An 18,513-nucleotide genomic window follows, 5' to 3' on the forward strand; every position below is an offset into this window, starting at 1 on the left:
AAACTTACAATTGAACTAAACATCTCAGAAAAACGAACCCAAAGACACCAAGTTCGACTCAATGCGAGCCCAAATGGGTCCAAATCAAGGGTTTGAAGTGCCGTTAGAAGGTTCGAACCACAATTTGGATCCCCCAAATGGTTTCCAAACATGACATGCTTATAGTCGAATTGAGTGGCTCAATGAGTTGAATCCAACGAGCCCAAGATCACCAAATTATGACATTAGTATGGCATTCAAATGTCCATCAAACGGTCCTTGATCAAGGGATTTAACATCGGTTGTCTATCCAACCACTCTCCATTTATCCTTGATATCTCACCTTTTTACGGACCATAGCACTCTAGAAATTTATAAATATACCGATCTTTTCTCTTGAAAAGGAGGCTCCAAGCAAGAGAACAAGAGAGAGATCGAAGATTGCTATTGCCTCCTCGCTCCTCCTCGACCATCTGTTAGACCACCGCCTGACTTTGTTGCTATGCTAGACCACCACTTGAGGCCCTCATCTCCTCCGGACCACCGCCAGATGTCGTTGCTTTGCCGGACCATCACTTAAGGCCCCCACTTCCATCGGACCACTACTTGAGGCTCAAACTTCTACTGTACCAGCACCAAACTCCCCGACTTCCGCCGGACCAGCACCTCACGCCCGGACTTCTGACAGAACACCACCTAAGGTCCGAAATTTTGCCGGACTTACACCTAAGGCCCGGGCTTCTGTCGGATCACCACCTGAGGCCCGAATTTCCGCCGGACCACTATCTGAGGCCCGCCCTTCTGCCGGACCATCACCTGAGGCCCGGACTTCTGTCGCCTAGAGTTCTACCATAGTACCGCCTTACTACAACGGTCTTTCTGACCTCGATCTCATGCATAATACGGTCCTTCTGACCTATATTGCCGGACAATGGTCTTTCTGTCTCCGGTCACCTGCCTACTACTGTCTTTCCGACCTTTATCCTATCAACTATGGTCTTACCGAGCAAACAAACATGTCTATGTTGATTATTGTAACTTTAATCATGTAATGCGCTCTATATGATGTACATTTGTGACATTAAGCCAAGGCCTTCTCCCTAATAAACGTCTTATTTGTAATCGGACTGTAAATACTAATGGATTCATTCAAACTGGACAAGGCGCCGTGGTTTTTCCCCTTTTTCAGGGGTTCCACATAAAAACTTTGGTATCTCTTATGAACGCTATACTCTCTCTCTTATCTGCTTGTGTGCTGGATCTTTGTATAATGCTAAGACATTAAACTATATATTTCTCTACCGCCGCGAATATTCCAGAGAGCAACAAGTAGGATATATGCTACACTTTAGCTGGGATTTTGCAATGACTCAACAAAAGGCAGCAAAATTGCAATTATGAATGCATTTTTGATGCTCTTTTGTTGAGTATTTGTAAAAGCACAACAAAATGACAGTTAAAGTGTAGCAAATCTGAATGGTTCTCACATCCGGTCTCTGCACAGAATAATTTCTCTTCCAAAGAAGAGAAGATACAAGCAGCATCAAGGAAACTGGGCTAACCAGTTTGGTCCCATCCAACCAAGCTCTACAAACTAATTTAGTTCATGCGCCAGACTGCTCTCATCTCGTCAATTCCAACATTCTTAGTTTTCAATCAGTGAATACAAGTAAAACTAAGCAACGATCTTAGTCTTCTTATTCTTCCGAGCTGATCATCAGGTAAAACTTGTTACAGCACTAATACTTACAAAGCTTTGATAACATCTGCAACTGTTTAAACATTACAAAATAGTATTTTGCAGCGATTTTAAACACAAAATTTCAGTGATTTTGACTGTCTTTTGCCACTAATTCAAGCAAGCAGCTCAACTGCTGTAATGTATAAGACCGCCGACGACGAAGGTTGTTATTAGCTCGCCGAACTACAGCAACCTCCCACTCTCAGCTCTCGCCTAGGTGTCGCCCATCTGTGGCTTCCTTCTTCTTTCTTCTACCATTTGTCACGAAAGAACAGCAAAACGAACTGCGAAAGTTCGTCGTCAGAACCTGAAGCCTTTGTTTATCGAAAGGAACCGCGTAGGACACCACGAAAGTAAACGTCAATGCAACACGTATCTAACGATACTTTACCTTCAACGCATAATCGCGTGACGGTAAGTAAATAAAACCTTCTAATATTTCTTAATATTAAAATTAAATGATTTGTGCATTAAATTTAATAATAATAAACTTTAATCTTCTATGTAATTCCTCCTATTAATTTATATCCCATCATTTTACATAATTTAATATATGGCTGTAAGGGGATAATCACCTAAACTTTATGTAAATCCTAAACTTTAATTCCTCTTTAATGCACATGCCATAAATCCCTCAAAAAAAAAAAAAAGCCATAAATCCCTCAAAAACTTTAATATATATAGTTTAGATTATTTTATATAATTAAATATAATATAATATAATTTTAAAATTTATATGAATTCACTCACCAAACAAAATTAAAAAATATTATCCTATTTAGCTCGCTGAAAAGGACTTAGGACAGCCTAATATTCCACCCTCGATCTCTCAACATTCTCAGAAGCACAGACCGACAAACCCTAAAGGATCTAAGCATGGCCGAGCAGCAGAAGATCCATCCCGTCGACCTCGAAGCCGCCAATGCCCCCAAAGCCACCACACCCCTCGTTCCCCCCGGCGCTACCCGCTCCGACAACTTCAACCCCGCGGCGCCACCGCCCCGCCGCTCCATTCCCGTGTCACATAGCCTCCCGCCCAAAAAACGCGGCAACTGCTTCTGCCGCTGTCTCTGTTGCTCTCTCCTCACCCTCATCATCATCATCATCGCCATCGCCGCGGCCGCCGGCATCCTCTACCTCATATTCCGGCCCAAATTACCTTCCTACTCCGTTGACCGCCTCCGCATCACCGCTTTTTCCATCGATCCTAACTTCGCCGCGCGGGCTACCTTCGATCTTACTGTAACCGCTAACAACCCTAACAAGAAGATTGGGATCTATTACGAGGATGGAAGCCATCTAAGCGTTTTGTACGATGATACGACTTTGTGTACGGGGAGTTTTCCGGTGTTCTATCAGGGGCACAGGAACAAGACGACGGTGACTACGGTGCTCGATGGACAGGCGCAATTGGGGAGTCAGCTTTTCTCGGCTTTGCAGCAGCAGCAGCAAACGGGGAGTGTTCCGTTGAGGTTCAAGGGGGATGTGCCGGTGAAGCTGAAGCTTGGAGGGTTGAAATTGTGGAAGGTGACGGCGAGGGTGAGGTGTGATCTTGTTGTTAATAGTTTGACTGCTGGTAATTTGATTAGTCTTAAGACCAGTAACTGTAAGTTCAGGTTGAAGCTCTGATTTTTATTTTTGATTTTTTTTTGTTTTGTTTTTGGTTTTAACGTGTTTATTGAGAGGAGGAGGTTGATAATTTGATATTCTTAGGAAGATGGATTGGACTTTTGCTTTATTTGTATCGATTTCTATACAGGATTATATATACTGTGCTGAATAAAGAATTCCTTATTGATTGATAGTTGATGGTGATGTTCTGACCAACATGAACTTTGAAGCTTGAATTGGTCTATGGAGTGCAAAATTGGGAACTGATAAGGAAAAATTAGGTTTTGTTTCAGTCCATGGTTGTGATAAAATTAGTAAAAAAATGCTGACCTAGGTAGAGCTGAGGGACGTCAATTGTCCATCAAAAAAATTTTTTTTTCTATTGGGTGGCTAAGATTCTCATCCCTCTCCTTTGCAGCAGGATGAAGCAAAAATTAACCCTTTATTCAACCAACTCATGGGAGTAAAAAATAGCTAAAACATAAAGAAGATCCAGTAAAATATAGAGACATAATGAAGTTATACCTTCTATGTATTTTTAGACATCTTTTAGTTTCTCAAACTGAATTATATCTTCTAACATGCTTGTCTTGATTTTCAATCAAGAGATTAGATTCAAAGTTTGTATGTGTGATGGATATGTGATTTTAACTTAATTAACTCAAAAGTTATATATATATAGAGAGGGAGAGAGAACTTTTCTTTCTCCTCTCTCTTTTTCCCTCTTTAAATTTCTTTCTAGCTAAACTATCAAGTGATACTGTTTATAGCCTAGCATTGTAGTGCTTACTGGATCAGCATCAAAGCGCTCTACTTTAAAATATCATATTTTTCAAGAAAATTTATTTCACGTATTTTGTACATAAAGAAATCTTGACACTTTCTTTTATTATCTTGATATGTTAGTTGAGAATTTTGACTACAATTAAGATCTTAAATTTGAAGCTTTATGTGAGAGTTGTCCTAATTAGCTTAAATGTTTCCAAAAATATAATGAATCACGGCCCCACAAAATAAGTTTTTAGTGGTACTAGTCTGAAACCTGCAAGTTGGTCAAGAATTCCAGCTTTTGCAGCTGGAAAAATTGGGCGTTAGGAACATTAAAAGTCAGTGGCAGTAAAGACTACGTTACCATGGATTACATCAGCAAACTTGGTCTAGGTTCTTCATTCTAGTGATTTACCATCTTGTAAATTCTTAACAATATATGATTGGATAAACCAAAATGATAACAAATTTTTATTTTGCAAAAATCTATAAAGTAGTTTTAGAAATATTTGTACTAAAAAATTATTTTAAGTAGTAGTAAGAAAGTCATCGCAAATAAAGCCAAAATCTAAAATCTAATGCACGGTAAACATCACGGAAGTTAGAAGAAGGCGAACAAAAGTAAACACCGTCATCATCGTTTATGCAAACAAATTTCAAAACGGTCTTTATGATGTTACTTAAGTTTATTGTGATCAAAATTTGGGTGGTCCCAAATTTAGTTTTGAAAGTTCTCAATTCAAATATGTTTCGAGATTCATGCCTAATCAATGTGATTTTAGGTGACGAATCATTTGCCTCGTAATTTTTGGACGTCGAAGTTTGTGGAGTCCAAAAATATATTTCTAATCTTCCAAAATGTTGTTATGTAGAGTTATAGTTCTAGGACCGCTCCCCTCAGGACCGTGAACCAAGTAAAACATCCGTAGTTATAATTCAAGCTTTACAGAAAGTTGATGCGTCATTCGGATAAAAAAATATTGTTATACTCGAAAATATTTGAAGTTGTTTAAAAATAACTGTGAATGTTCCTTTGGCCTTTGAAAGCGTTGAATTTAAACCCAAAACTTCAGGCTCATCATGCTCGAAATTATACCCGAATTAAGCTGGGTCGGTTGGGCTTACCTGCTAGCTGGTTACTGCCGCCGTCAACAACGCCAACAACCTGCCCACAATTTAGCTTGAGAAGTTGCCACAGGCACCGTTAATCATCATTATTATTATTATCATTATTTTAGAAATATTTTTTTCTATCTTTTTTTGGCCATATAACTCCTCCAATATGTCATATAACTCCCTTATATTAATTCATGCAACTCTTTTCCATTATGTCCCTTATATTAATTCATGCAACTCTTTTCCATTATGTTATATAAGTCTCTTATTTTCCATTATGTTATATAAGTCTCTTATTTAATGCCTCATAATTATCTCATTTTAAGTTATGAAACCCTTATCCACCCCCCTCCCCCCCTCTTCAAGTTTAAAGACCCTTTATGGGATGAGGATTTTGCACTTCTCCTCTCTAATTTTCTCTTGCTCTTATTCTCTTTCTTTTCTGTTCTTATTCTCACATTAGACGTATTCCACTATCTTGAATAAGCAATATTCCATATCGAGCTCCATTGTCCCTATTTGTGTAGAAGAATTTGCTATTGCTCCCATTTTCTTTTTCATATATTCTTCTTCTTACTCCACTATCTTGAATAGATGGCATCCCCTATCAAGCTCTAGTGTGTCTCTTTGTGTAGAATAATATGTTCTTGAAACATTTTCTTCATCTTCTCTTCATCTTTCATTCAAGACATTTCATTTTCTTGGATTGGCAATATCCCCTATTAAGCTCTAATACCCCTCTTTATATAGGAGTAATTATTGTCTTTCTTCTCCTTGTATCCTCTACTTCTTCTTACATTATTGACATTCAACTATCTTGGATAGACAATATTTTCTACCAAGCTTCAGTGTCACTCCTTTTGTAGGAGTGTCTTGCCTTTCTTCTCCTATCATCTACTTATTCTTATATTAAAGGTATTTCATTATCTTGGATATGTGGTATCCCCTATCAAGCTTCAGTGTCCCTTTTTATGTAGGAGTGTTTGTTATCTTTTTTCTTCTTCTATCTTTTAGTTCTTCTTATATTAGAGACATTTCACTATCTTGGATAGGCGGTATCCCCTATCAAGCTCCATTGCCTCTCTTTGTATAGAAGAAGTTGTTCTCCATACATAGCTGTAAGGAATACACAAGATTTCTTGATGAAAGGGCTTTTATCTTTATCTTGAAGAATGTCGACTATCTTTATTTTGAGAAACTTTTTATCGCATTTTGAAGCTTCAATTCTTCACTCGATAAAGAGGTCATCATTGCAAATTATTATAATGCTGGTTGTATAAATAACGTTGTGTGCTAGAAAATTTGAGTCAGTAGAGTGCATGTTTTATGCTTAGCATTGTATAAAGATTCAACACAAACAAATAAAAGTAGTAGGATCATATATTTTTTACGTGAAAATTTTGGAAAGGGAAAAAAACCACGGTACCTAACCAGTTGCAAAATTCACTAGATAGTAAGTGATACAAAGATCTTCCATTCTTCATTGTTGGAGAAAAGGGAGAGTACAAAAAATCAAGTATGCCAGTTAATACCCAACAATAAAGTCTGATTTCTCCAATATGAATTATGTATGTCCACATATAGACTTTTATACCCAACAATTGGGGTTGATTTTTCCAATAGAGATTATAGACATCCACAGATAGACTTTTAGACCCAAAAATAGGATTAAATCTTGTTTATACTCTAGAGTTGATAGAGATTTCTGATGTTGATCCTCAATGACGATGGTGGTTGTCGACGGCGATGGTTGAAAAATGTAATAGAGTTCTTTCTAATTCTCTCTCTCCTCCTCCTCCTCTTCATGTGAAGAATTATGACTTATTTATAGGTTTTTGGGAGTGGCATGCTCCGTAAATATGTATAAAGTCTATGATAAATTAGGAGTGCTCCATCTGATTGTCAATATTGAATCCTTTGATCATAAAGCTTTTATCAAGAAATTAAGTACCATAATGATGTCAGAATTAAATGATCTTGGGCTCATTAGAGTCATCTCGTCGAGTTACTCGATTCGATTATAAGTATGTCATATTTGGAGATCATTTAGTTACTCATTGAATGCATTAAAACTTTCAAGTATGCTTCAACCCCTTGATTCGAGCACATTTGAACTTAGATTAGGCCGATTTTATTGTAATTGGGTGTGTCTTGTCAAGTAATTTAGTTCAACGGTAAGTTTATTGTTATCAAAATTTGGATGATACCAAATTTAAATTTGAAAGTTTCCAATTCAAATATGCTTTGAGATTCATGCTTGATCAAAGTAATTTTTTGGCGACGTATCAAATATAATTAAATTCAATCATAATAAATTTAGCAAATTCTTTGTTTGATGCTTAATAGCCCCCATCAAGAAGTTCAAAATTTTCATTGTAAACTGACGGCACCTTCTTGCATGTGTGTGTATATATATATATATAACAAGAGAGTTCGATTTTAAAATATTGTTATTTTTTAAAGATATAATGATTAAAATTAAAGAAAATCCTCTCAATTAAGATTTTTTAGATGGATAATTTATTATTTCTTTATTTTTAAATCTCAAAGATAAAAAATTGAAGCATAATGAACTTTTGCTTAGTCCCACATGTTACAAAAGTAAAGGTAACTTTTGTTTATAAAAAACTAAGCACAATGCCCATTGTTGGATATGGTACTTTTTGCTATGTTATACCAATGCATAATTTGGGCTAACCTCATGAGTGGTTTCGCCCTCCTTCTAGCACAAAATTATCTAAAAAGTTAAGAAAGCTTTCTCAAACAAAATCTTAATCTCATCCAAAATATTTAGGTTTTGCTTAGCCCAAAAAAACCCTTATTCTCCATTTTTAGTGCTAAATGCTACAACATATTATATGCACTTTTATTTTACATAAATTTGATCCATGTTGCATTCTTCAACCCATTTTTTACCATAATATTTTAATAATAATTTTATATGAAGATTATTTTTTATCATTTATTATACATGTCAAAATTTGTAAGTTCATTTTTGTTATCTTAATCTCTAATGTAATGATAATGTCTTCTTTTATTGTTATTGATTTGTTTTAATACTATATATGAGGTCTTTGAGCTATATAGAGGATTCATAAAAATTACTAAATTAGCATATTGTTTCATAGCACTAATTATTGAAATTTAAATTTGAGATATCCATTTTATTCAATCATTAATGTGACGTTATTTTAAATATACTTCTAATTAATAAATATATACTATTGTTAGGAAGAGAAATGTAATTGGGCAAATATTATTTATTTATTTATTTATTTATTTGGAGGAATATGAATAAAGATTTATTTGGAACAAAATTATCCTAATAGAGGGCCTTTTATAGTCATGGATTGTTTATTGAAATTAATTTAAATTGCAAATTTGATTCGAAATAGAATATGAACTTGTGGATTCCTTTCTCCTTCTCATGTTGCATCATGAATGCCTCATTCTTCCCTTAATGTAGTAAATTCATTGATGCCTGCATTAAGTGCTCTCGTCACAAACTTTTCTTCTCATTTGTTTGTCGTCATCCTTCCATTGATGCCTAATTGCCTAACCCTAATGCTCCTATCACAAACTCGTTTTCTCTTTCACACATCACCACTAATTCATCAATCATGCTATCACAAACTTCTTTCCTACTTCACATGACCGACCTTCTCAATGCTTACCCTTAGCCAGCTTTCATGATGATCTTCTCTTCTCCTTTAAACATTGCTTGCCTCATTGATGCGTTATGCTAGCTAACTCTTATGACAAAAGGGGAGCAAGCGAACCAAATTTGAATGTGAGAGTTCAAATTAATTTTAAAGTACCTCGACTTTAATAAACAAAATTTTATTTACTAAAGATTATTCATTATTGAAGTTAGTTTTATCCCAAACGAACAAATTTATGATTATAACATCCTGATCATGTAGCTCATTAAGGTTTCGTTTGGGACAATTATCTTATTATTTCTTTAAGCAGCTTTAAGAAGCAATAAAAAAAATCGTCTCAAACAAAACCAGATTTGAAATAAATTTTAGAATTATGATCAGCCTAGTTATTCCACTCACCCTTCTCATTTTAAAAATTACACTTACATCTTAAAAAAATATCAAGATTATTACAAAATATGTATATTTTGATTGTATTATGAGCATATAAAGTCAATTTTATGTTAAGAACTTCCGGCACAACTCACCCGAGGGAGCCAATCGCGTTCGAACTCGAATTTTGTCATCGCTACCGAAGACTAGCCCGTCGACGATGCTCCGACAGAGCTAGGATCTCACGCCCTAGAGTAACCCTAGAAGTAAGTTTCTCTCCCTATTAGAGCACGGGCTCACGCTAGTAATAAGGCCGGTTCAACATTAGTCGAGGGGTTGTTTGGCAAAAAGTGGGATTTAATAAATCTTTTAAATCCTGATATAGTAAATCTGAAATGTGTTAAATCCTGAAAACTTTTTGGTATGCTAAATGTTAAATCCTGTTAAATCCTGATAAACTTTTTGGCAACGTATATCAAGATTTATGACGGTTAGGGATTTAAATTTAAAGGAGATATTTATTAGGGCTTTCAATATTGGACCCGACCCGAACCCTACCCCAAAATTTCGGGTTTGGGTTGACCCAAACCCGAAGCCTACCCAACCCGAAAATTTCGGGTTTGAAAAACTGATCCGTTTACAAAACCGGGTCGGATTCGGGTTGACCCGAAAACCCGAAAATGACCGGTATAACACATAAACCCGACTGCCTGGAGACCGCTTGCCCGGCTGCGCCGGCCACGTCGCGTCGCTTCGCGTCCCGAGGCCTGTGTTTTTAACATTGATCAAAGTGACCAGATGACATATTAAATAAGCTAATTATATTAATATTTAATTACTAATTATATCATTAATTATTCAATTAAGTTAAGTTAAATAATTAATTTATGCACTAATTATACTATTAATTATTTTATTAATGTTTAAATTATATTAATTAGGGTTTGCCTTTCGTCGGCAACCGGGAAGACTTTCGGGCTCATTTTGGTGTTGAACATTCTGTTCAACTGGTTTTTTAGATTTCCTGTACCAATTTTATTTTTCTGAGCCTTCTTGGGACATATTTTGTTTCTTTGCCTTTGATTGTTTTGTTGATTACTTTTTCATTGTTCTCTAGCTGCTTTGTAGCTAGATTTTTTTCTTGTAATCATTTGGTATAGGTTTAATATACGGACTATGCCCCAAAATTTCTCAAAAAAAAAAAAAAAAAAAGGTTTGCCTTTCATCTTTTCTTTTCGTCGTTGAGTTGCTTTGGAGGAGGTGTAGAGAGTGCGCGCGTCGCTACTTCGGCTCCTTCGTGGCTGTTCGACTTCGCTCCTTCGACGACTTTCCCTTCCTGTCGGGTCGGAAGTTACGACATTTTGTTCGGAAGCAACAACGGGAGCTTGCTGGCTGTAAAGGTTCCCCCTTTCGCGCGTTTCTTCGGCGACTGTTGAGCTTCAGCGACACGGGCGCCGCGGGTAAGTCTTCCGCCACTCTTTAAATCCCGTTAAATCCACGGAACCGAGGGATTTAATAAATCCGGGATTTATGCCGTAAATCCGTAAATCCGGGATTTATTGAATCCCGCGATTTAACGCGCAGTAAAACCGTTTGGCTGGATTTGGCGTAAATCCGATACCAAACTGCTCTCTTGTCGTAGATTTTGTTCTTGGATTGTTTCTTCTTATTATTTAATTATTTTTCTTCAAATTTCTTCCTTTGTTACAGTTTGTAAGTATGACAATGGAAGATGATTCAATTGATCAAGCAACTAGCGAGCGCCGGGAGAGGCTCAAGGCTCTGAGAGCGGCTAAGGAGTACGCTAGCATGCCTGATGTTGATGGGGACGCCAATCAAAATAAGGGCTCGAAAGCAGAATTCGTGGCCATTGACCATGAAGAGAAGTGAGTTTTCTCCGTTCCAAATTTACACTTTCAGCGTTCTGAGTTACTTTGTCCTCTAAATTGAGCTTTTCCAACCCATTTCCGAGTTCTGATTTCCCTCTGTGGAACTGTGGAAGGAGCTGTTTGGTTATGTATAGATTGGATAAACTACAACAAGAATATTTATTATCCTAGATATTTGGTTTCTTAGAAAATCAGATTACGATTAATCCAATCGATATTCATGATTCGTGCGATTTTATATGAGAACTGAAGCCTAATCTGGGGAAGGATACGAGGATTGAGCATATTAGCCTAATAGAATTAACTAACCAGCCTACAATTAGTGGAATTTATCGTTCAACTCGATTGTACTCTTAACCCATGCTTTATAATGAGTTGATATCAAACTAGTCTTGTCCTGCTTAAAAACTAGTCTTGCCCTATGATTATTTTGTGTCCCAAATTGGCATTTTCTGGGAGCAGTTGCCATTAGTTTACGGTGTAAAGTTTATCGATCATGTTACTGTTTTTTTTTTGTTAAGCATTCTGGGATAATCTGATTAGAAATATTTTGAAAGAGCAGATGTTCATCATTTAATTTTCTACTTTATAGGATCGCAAATTATCTTTATCAAGTTGGTGAGTGGAAATCATTTTGGTCTTCCATGTTTACTACAAAGCTTGATTTACTGACTACTTTGTATCATAAGTTGCTTATTGCTTTTGCTGTGGGATGGTGAGAAAAGTTATTTCACTGTATGTTTATTGATAGCCGAAGTGAATCATGGATGGATTACCAGCGTATTGTTGTTTGTTTGGATAAATGGGATTTGGTTGCTTTCTTAAGGCCTTGTTGAGTAAAGCTTTAAATGGTGTTATACATTTCTTATGTTATTAGTTAAGGAAAAGGCTATTTCGTCCATTATTGTGTCATGTATTGCAGTGGAACAATTATACAGCGTTTAACATTATTGGAAATATTCTTGTTGCATTGTATGCATTGAACTTTCAGCATATTCCAATTAGAATATTGAATAATAGTGCTTTTTTTATTGGTCTTTGAGTGGATTATTCGCATAGCACTTCCAACGCTCTTTCTCAAAATCATGAATTCTGATTTGTATAGTCCAATTTGTTCTTCTCCGTCTGCTTCAGTAAGTTATACAAGTTTTTATTTTGTTGTCTTTGCTTCCTTTCTTCTTTTAATTAACTGTTAGAGAATTCATGTATTTGCTTTCAGGAGAGGAGATATTTCCAATTTATGTTGATAGTTTTTATGTTCGTTTTTTTCTTATTTTAACAAGTTTATTGCTTTCAAATCTTACATTGGGCCTGCCTATATGAATCATAGAAATGTTTAAAGGACTGGAACTATCTACCTGCCTTGATGAATCCTAGAAATGTTTAAAGGACTGGGACTATCTATTGCTAGTGCCGTGAAGAGATACATTAATAATTTTTAAAACTTATCATCCCCAGAGGTTATGGTTGAGGTGCTTTTGCTTCACATTTTAGTTTTTCCATTACCTGTTTAGTTGTTTACAGAAATTATTCTTTTTTTTTCTGAGTGCTTACTATACCAGGAAAGCCAAAACTTTTGAAGAAGATTTACCTGAGCAAGCTGCTTCTAGCCGGAGGGAAAGGTTAATGGCTCTTAGAACGGCAAAAGAACTTCTAAGTATGCCTGAGGACGGTTCAAACAATAGTAATGGCAAAGTTGAAGACACTGAGGAAGCTGAAGAAGATAAGTAAGCCTCTGGTTCCTTCATTGGACATTTATGAAGATTAAAACTAGTTTTTGTTTTATTTTGATGTATCTAAGTGCTTCTATACTTCTCATCTGCAAATCCGTTTTCCAGATTTTGTTTCATTTCTATAATAGATCTAGGCAAATGTTGTTTTCAATGAAGATTGTATATGAGATATGGATAAAATGCAGTTAGGCATGGATACACGGACATGGACAATCCTAGAAAGCATGATATTGCATTTAGAATTGTCATAGATCTATTAGATGTACAACAACGTAAGCCATAAAAGTTAAATGCATATATTCATGGCTCGCCTACATAACATTTAGGGGCTGTTTGGTTGCCTGCAAAGTAAACGCAGTGTAAATTAAATGCAGTGTAAAGTAAATGTAGAGCATTCCAAATATTTTGAGGCTGTTTGGTTACTGTAAAGTAAACGCAGGAGAACTGTTTCCCTTGTTTGGTTAGATATATCCAGAGTAAAATAAAAAGCAGTGTATTTGTAATATTTTTTTTGTCATTATAATTAGTATATTTATAAAAGCAGTTATAATTTTTTTTGAAATTATATGATATGATATTTGTAATTGAGAGAAATTTTAATTTTAATTTTAGGGATTAGAATTTAAAAAAAAAAAAACCAGGAACCATATTTTTTACATCCTTTTTTCAAGGAGGTGAGAGATTTATCTTTTATATATAATTAGATCAGTAAACTCTCATAACTGTGCCCGTAAGATTCCTAAACAGCGCTAAGTATCTCTGCTTCTTATTTTCCTAATAAGAAAAGCATACAAGATGGATTGGGTGAGAGGCTCCGCTATCGATCGAGGAAGCTCCAGTGCCGTCCATCTGGTCTTTCACCGCCGGAGCTACCCAGCTCCGACCATACATGCCGTCAAATATGCCCCACTCTCCTCTGTCTTCCTTCTTCAGCGCGAAGATGCCATACTCACCGAACTACATGGTTGCCCGCAAATAATCTCCTGCTTCGGTCACGACATCACTACAGATACTGTTGGTGGCGGAATCGATCGCCTCTACAACATATTCCTCGAATACGCCGCAAGTGGCTCCATCTCCGACGCCATCCGCCGTGCCGGCGGTGTTCTGTATATGCTCGTTTTGTATAACTAGGAGTGTCACTGCCATTATGACCTCATTCTTAGTCATCGGTCCCATCTTCTCCAATTTCTCCTTCGCTAGCTTTGGCTGGGAGTGGGGCGGCAGTTGAGGCAGCCGAAGCCCGCACAGTTGAGATCCCGGGAGAGACCCATATTTTTGAACATGATAAGAGATTCCGTAAGAGAGGGCGCGGGATCTGGTGGGAAGAGGTCTGAGGGAAATGGATGCGGAGGATTTGCGGAACCAGGCGAAGCGACGATGCGGAAACGTCAGCGCGATCGCAGGAATGGAGAAGAGAGCAAGGAAGAACGGAGAAGAAGGGAGAATATATGTCAGCTTCGGCGAAAGCATCCCCCAACAGCCGCAAAGAATTTCTAACCCGCTCAATTTGAGCGGGTTTCGAAGTCGCGCGAAATGCCTCCCCTAATACCCCGCTATTGCTTCGGAGGTATTCCTTTCATTCCGCTCAAAATTAACCAAACAACCGAAATTAGTAAATACCTGTAATTGTTTTACTTTACCCTCCTAATTCAGGCAACTAAACAGCCCCTTAATATAAAGGGTCAATTTTTGTCCTTATGTCTAGCGTAAGGCATAAGGTATATTTTTTAAGAAGAAACTAATATATTCAATGAGAAGGTTAAAGGCGAAGAAAAATTAGTGAAAAAATTGGATAAATGTGGAATCTAATTGGGTTAGTGATGCATGTCATATATATACGTGGGGACTTATATGCCATCATTGATTTTGATGGTTCATTTCTAGAATAGAGCTACTCAAATGCAGTTTCTGATGATGCTTGCATACGGGTATGATATATGGATAAAATGCAATTAAGCATGGATACAAGGACATGGAAAATCCTAAAAAGCATAATATTGCATTAAGAATTATTATAGATCTATTAGATTTACAGCGACACAAGTCATTAAAATTAAATGAATGTTTTCACAGTTCACCTGCATAACATTTAATCTAGAGGCTAACTTTTCTATCATTTTATCTAGCATATATTTTTAATGATGAAACTGATAAATGCAATGAGAAGGTTAAAGGCCAAGAAAAAACCCAATGGGAAAAAGTTTGGATAAAAAGTGGAACTTAATTGGGCTAGTGATGCATCAAATAGATGCATGTGGGAATATATATGCCATATTTGATTTTGATGTTTCATTTTTAGAATAGAGCCATGCAATTGTTGTTTCTAGTGAAGCTTGCATGTGTGTATGAGATATGGATAAAATGCAACCAGGCATGGATGCATGAACATGGAAAATCATAGAAAGCATGATATTATGTGTATAATTATTACATATTACATTTACAACAACTCAAGTCATAAAATGCAAATGTTCACAATTCACTTGCATAACATTTAATAGAATAGCTGCCTTTTTCTTCATTATGTCTAGCATATGGCGCAAGAAATTTTTTTGATGAAGAAAATGTTATATTGAATGAGAAGGTTAAAGAAACAAAAAACTGATGGAAAAAAATTTGGATAAATGTTGAACCTAATTGCGCTTGTGTTACATAACATCTTAGGATCTTGGGTTAAATAAATGATATGAAGTATGAAAACACATTTCGATTTGGATTTTTGTGGTTCAAAAGATCATCATTTAAAATAGCCAGTTGCTTTCTTTTGATTTAAACTTGAAAATGGAGGAATTTTGGTCAAATGGTAATTCAATGATCTATGTGTTGAACTCAATTCTATATCTTGTTGATTGGACTATCATTCATTAGCTTACACTGGTTAAACAGATGCATAATAAGTGACACAGTGCGTGCTTAGTAGAAAAAATGTTATCTCAAATGAGAGTTTGTTTTTGGATAGAAAGGGAAGGGAATGAAATAAATGCAATATGTGGATTGGTTGTGAATCGGTGATTTGAGATTCTCAGTTCTTTTTTATGATTTCACTCAAATTCTTAACATCCAAATAAAACCTTTTATAATTTTTTTTTTTAACTTGGCATATTTATTTTTTCTTAGCTTTGAAGTTTTTTAATGTTTGCAGTTTGCACCAAAGATGCAATTATCCTTTCACAGGTAGCCCCCTTTAGTTGCACTTAAAAAGCAAAATTAGTAGGAAATGAGAATAAGGTGATTGTTAATCTTCTGAACATGTTCTACTGGATTGTTTGGTCAGTGATCAAATGGCCATTATCCAACCTTTTTATTTTATCTAATTTCTAAATGCTTATAATCCATGAGTTCTGCTTCTTTGTGCAAGGCCTAACCCTGGATGCATTTTTCATCATATATATATATATATATATATATATATATAACCATAATTGACACGACTTATATCATTCAAGGGTATTCATGCTAACAAACTTTCAACATTTTATTTTAATCCTTCCGAATATTACATCGACCATGTTTTCTTAAGAAAATCATCATGATTTCTTAGATTCATGTGTTGCCTTGGGGGAAATTTACATTATTTTCTTTTAATCTTTCTTTTCAGAGCACCCAACATGAAGTTCCGAAATTACCTTCCTCATGACAAACACCTTCAAGAGGGGAAATTAGCTCCAGTTGATTTACCAAAGTTCGAAGATCCTATTGCCCCTGTTCAACAACCCTCGGATAAAATTGAGGTATGCAGCCATGATGTTTGCTACACCAAATATAGTTCTATATTCTTTCCTCTTTCCTTCACACGTACTCCTGGTTGATCCCAAAATACAGGATCCTTTTTTGAACATTGCCCCAAAGATGCAGCCATGAATTTTGCTACACCAAATATAGTTCTATATTCTTTCCTTCACACTTACTCCTGGTTGATCCCAAAATACAGGATCCTTTTTTGAACATTGCCCCAAAGAAACCAAACTGGGATCTGAGGAGAGACGTGCAGCAGAAGCTTGACAAGCTTGAGAGACGGACTCAGAAAGCATTATATGAGCTAATGCGTGAGTAATGAAATCTCAGTGGATTATATATATGAATCGGATTTATAAGCAATCTTTTAGTTTCAAATTTTACTTGTTCATCCTGCAGTTGAGCAAGAAAAGGAGAAAGCAGCCATGGAACTTGAGAATGCTGGAAATGAAGATTGATCGTTTGAATTTTATTGTGTTCTTCAATAGGTTTCTCAGTCAGATATAATTAAGAATTTCAGTTATCGTGTTGGTAGAGACTGCTGTGTAATTAGAACTTTGCGATCTTGCCCTTGTTGTTTCAAGTCTTAGTAAAATTTGGCAGCTTTCAGTCGTCCACGTGGCTTGATTTTTCTTTATCATTGATGAAGATTATCACTTAAAATACTTAAGGTTGGTTTTTATTGATCGGCGTATAAGATGAATATACTCTTTGCACTCTTTTAGGTGATGAAATTAGCTCCCATAAAATTATAGCACTTCAAAATTAACATTTTATGATCAATAGATCGGAATAGTTAGCATCATTGAGTGATTCAATACTTCAATGCACAATTTGAGTATGTAACGGCCCTTTTCCAATATTTTGTTTAATGTATCTAACTATCTAAGAATGTGAAGAATTGTAGTTTTGGGATGGGAATATGGGATCATTGTTTGATTCTATTATAATGAGTAACCCAGCTAGCTAGGTTGGTGGGCGAGCATGGTTGGGACCTCTCAACCCACGTTCGATTTCTCTCTCATGCGGCGCGACTCGTTAAGTGGGGAGAAAATAAGTGCGTTGTCTGGCACATGTTGGGCTAGCTCACTGGTGGATTGATTATTCCGCCAAGCATCTCCTCTAGGGGGTGGTAGCAGGTAGATACCTATATTCTCAAAAAAAAAAAAAAATTATAATGAGTTTTAATCATTACATTTATAGTTGTGATTTGGCTTTGGAATACGAATTGAATGTCCACTAAATAATAAATTCATCTTTTATCGAGTAATGGTATACTTTAATGTATTTACTATTTAGTCTATATATTGTATCTTTTATGCTGTCAATGTTTTTTTTTTTTTTTTGGGACATTTAGGTTATTTAAGGCAAACTCACACATACAACGCATACACATAGACTCGAACCCTGAACCTCTTAGTTGGAAGCCTATGCTCTGAACCAATAGGCCAAGGAGAGTTGTGAAATAAATGCAATATGTGGATTGGTTGTGAATAGGTGATTTCATGTTTTCCTTGGAGGATTTGTAAAGGCTGTCGGAGAAGAATTAAATGACACGTTCTTGAGAGATGTTTTCAAGTCTTCCTACATTATTTGAAATGTAAGTGATGTATTACAAAAAATTGTCTTGATTGTGCTCAAATCTCAAGATATATTCATACAATAAACTTCCAAAATTAAAATAAGAATAATCTATGCTCTGATTTCAACAAACTTATAAGAGACAAACCCAATGACATTAAAATTAGTCCAATCGAGCTCAAATGAACTCAAATCAAGAGTTCAAAACATGCTTGGAGGCTTCAAAGCATTAATTGAATAACTAAACAATCATCAAATATGATATGCTTGTAGTCGAATTGAGAGGCTCAATGAGTCGAGTTCAACGAGCTCGAGATCATCAC

General features: G+C 36.0%; 2 protein-coding genes across 2 annotated transcripts; both read left to right on the top strand.

The window, feature by feature from the left end:
- The first annotated feature begins 2,539 nt into the window (after window positions 1-2,539).
- On the top strand, window positions 2,540-3,522 carry LOC110096343 (NDR1/HIN1-like protein 6). Its single transcript, XM_020822239.2, has one exon. It carries the CDS (start codon window positions 2,597-2,599, stop codon window positions 3,347-3,349), a length of 753 nt encoding a protein of 250 aa, XP_020677898.1. The 5' UTR covers window positions 2,540-2,596; the 3' UTR covers window positions 3,350-3,522.
- Window positions 3,523-10,445: 6,923 nt separating this feature from the next.
- Window positions 10,446-17,279, top strand: LOC110096354 (coiled-coil domain-containing protein 12). The gene is made up of 6 exons (XM_020822254.2): window positions 10,446-10,709; window positions 10,960-11,135; window positions 12,701-12,865; window positions 16,473-16,605; window positions 16,806-16,920; window positions 17,009-17,279. The coding sequence occupies exons 2-6, from the start codon at window positions 10,969-10,971 to the stop codon at window positions 17,065-17,067; spliced, it is 639 nt and encodes a 212-aa protein (XP_020677913.1). The 5' UTR covers window positions 10,446-10,709; window positions 10,960-10,968; the 3' UTR covers window positions 17,068-17,279.
- Window positions 17,280-18,513: the final 1,234 nt, after the last annotated feature.

The sequence above is a fragment of the Dendrobium catenatum genome, unplaced genomic scaffold (assembly GCF_001605985.2).
Source record: "Dendrobium catenatum unplaced genomic scaffold, ASM160598v2 fragScaff_scaffold_864, whole genome shotgun sequence".
In the NCBI taxonomy this organism is placed as follows: domain Eukaryota; kingdom Viridiplantae; phylum Streptophyta; class Magnoliopsida; order Asparagales; family Orchidaceae; genus Dendrobium; species Dendrobium catenatum.